Source organism: Littorina saxatilis, linkage group LG7 (assembly GCF_037325665.1).
Source record: "Littorina saxatilis isolate snail1 linkage group LG7, US_GU_Lsax_2.0, whole genome shotgun sequence".
Taxonomy (NCBI): Eukaryota; Metazoa; Mollusca; class Gastropoda; order Littorinimorpha; family Littorinidae; genus Littorina; species Littorina saxatilis.
The window spans coordinates 52,994,225-52,996,724 of NC_090251.1; the positions used below are offsets into that span (position 1 = coordinate 52,994,225).

The 2,500-nt window shown below is 40.9% G+C and overlaps 1 protein-coding gene across 2 annotated transcripts in view; it reads right to left on the reverse strand.

Moving 5' to 3' along the window:
• Positions 1 to 2,500, reverse strand: part of LOC138971793 (A disintegrin and metalloproteinase with thrombospondin motifs like) — a 37,344-nt gene that overhangs the window by 18,181 nt on the left and 16,663 nt on the right. For both annotated transcript variants that reach the window (XM_070344608.1, XM_070344607.1), the window contains exons 5-6: positions 1,178 to 1,338; positions 100 to 134 (exon numbers count right to left, since the gene is read on the reverse strand). In XM_070344608.1, the coding sequence (XP_070200709.1) occupies positions 100 to 134; positions 1,178 to 1,338 (196 nt within the window). The remainder of the gene's footprint in view (positions 1 to 99; positions 135 to 1,177; positions 1,339 to 2,500) is intronic.

The window sequence follows — 2,500 nt, forward strand, 5'->3', positions numbered from 1 at the left end:
AGAGGGAGAGAGAGAGAGAGGGAGCGAGAGAGAGAGAGAGAGACAGCAAGACAGATATAGTTTGAGCTGCCCATTCAGAAAAAAATGAACGAATCTCACCTGCTGTAAATTTGCCTTCTCCAACGAGATCATACCTGTCACAAAAGATATAAAATGCATATTATTATTGAGTAAAGCAAAGTATGAAGCTGTATTGCAGCCATTTACAAAGGATATGTTATGTCCGACGTCCTTGGAGTGAAGGCCGAGTTGGTACTACAATATTCCTCCTTTATTCCATCCTTCTCCAAATGAGTATTACACTATTTCTCCTTGTTATATCATCCATCTGTACATATGTACCATTTTTGTCTCCCTCCTTTATGTTATGCTTCCATAACATTGTACCATCCCTCTTCTCCCTTGCAGTACCGTAATCCTCCATTAATAATAATAATAATTATCACAAACACACGCACGGGCACACACACGCACTATATAACACAAATTGCACAATAATACATTATGTCACACGCTTTCCTTCTTTGCCACTACCAAAGAAAACGTATGCAAGATTGTATGTTACACGCTTTGGAGCATGTGCAAGAACGGATTCAAACTCGAAATCGTTTCTTCTCTTTACACATTCTTCAACGCTGAGAATACTGAGAACGGCATCCCAGACAACAGTACTGTTTCCATACGCGAATTTAGCTTCCCTTGGAAAGTGGCTCGCTCAGAAGGACAGAGTTCTGAACATAGATGACAAAGACCCCGGAAAGAACAAACATTTCGCGGATGCAGACACAGAAAGACGTCATGAAGAATGGAATGCTTCAAAAGATACAGACTGTGACGATGACTGTGACGTCATTCACATATACCGAGACGTCATTCATAGTTGTTCGTTCACTTTCGTCAAAAAATAGATCTCTCCACAATGGCTGCTCCTGTGTTTAGGTTTATCAAGCGTGAGTACGCAAAACGTGTTTGTTCTCTCCTCTGTTGAAGCTGTGAGACATAATCGCCATTACGAGCTAGTCGTGTGACAGAGAGTGTTCTTGCACACTCGACTGCTGCTGTTTCACTCCGGCTAAAGCCGTCGTGAAACATCTACGTCATATCCGGCTTTTTGTAAAAGTTGAGGCGGCACTGTCACACCTTTAATATTCTCCTCCTTTCCACCCCCAAATCTCACCGTGTGATTAGCATGAGGTGGTCGTGTGCAGGCAGATTGCTGTAGTTGCCGCTGACGTGCTCATTCAGTTTTTTCAATACCGCAGACGCGTTCACCTGCTCTCGGAGACCTCCTCCCACGGAGGTTTTCACGCTTTCCGTCCAAGGAGAGTCGTCCGGTGTCTGACAGGGGAGGCAATACAAGGATGAAAACATAGTACATGAATATACACTGACCTCCCAATAAAGGTCGTTCAAAGTAATGCTTTTATGAGCTGATTAATATGACGAATTATAAGTTTGGTCTTGACATTGAAACGAATCAAAGTGTTCAACAAGTCGCGTAAGGCGAAATTACTACATTTAGTCAAGCTGTCGAACTCACGGAATAAAACTGAACGCACTGTATTTTTTCACGAAGACAGTACAGCTTCGTCAATCCCCGCGTGAAGGAAATCGCTCACCTCCCACGTGCAAAACGTAGTGATATTGACACGTGTACCAGATTGGTGCGGTAGCGTATTGTGCTAAGCACGAAAGCGCGCTTTTCTGTATTCTTGTTAACTTTCTGAGCTTGTTTTGAATACAACATATCACATCTATATGTTTTTGGAATCAGGAAATGATAAAGAATAAGATGAAATAATTTTTTGATCGATTTCTTAAATTTTAATCGTAAGACTAATTAATCTATTTTCGTTAATTGTGATCACATTTTCATGACATATGTATATATTTTTAGATTCAAAATGTGATGAAGAATACGATGCAATCAATTTTAAATCTGTTTGCGAAAAATCGATTTTAATGACAACTTTAAGGAGCAAACTCATTAATTTGAGCCACCAATTAAGCTGAAATGCAATACCAAAGTCCGGGCTTTGTCGAAGATTACTTGACCAAAACTTCAACAAATTTGGTTGAAAAATGAGAGCGTGACAGTGCCGCCTCAACTTTCACGAAAAGCCGGATATGACGTCATCAAAGACATTTATCGAAAAAAAGAAAAATACGTCTGGAGATACCATACTCAGGATCTCTCATGTCAAGTTTCATGAAAATCGGTCTAGTAGTTTTCTCTGAATCGCTCTACACACACACACACACACAGACACAGACACAGACACAGACACACACGCACATACACCACGACCCTCGTCTCGATTCCCCCTTTATGTTAAAACATTTAGTCAAAACTTGAATAAATGTAACAAGTCGCGTAAGGCGAAAATACAATATTTAGTCAAGTAGCTGTCGAACTCACAGAATGAAACTGAACGCAATGCCATTTTTCAGCAAGACCGTATACTCGTAGCATCGTCAGTCCACCGCTCATGGCAAAGGC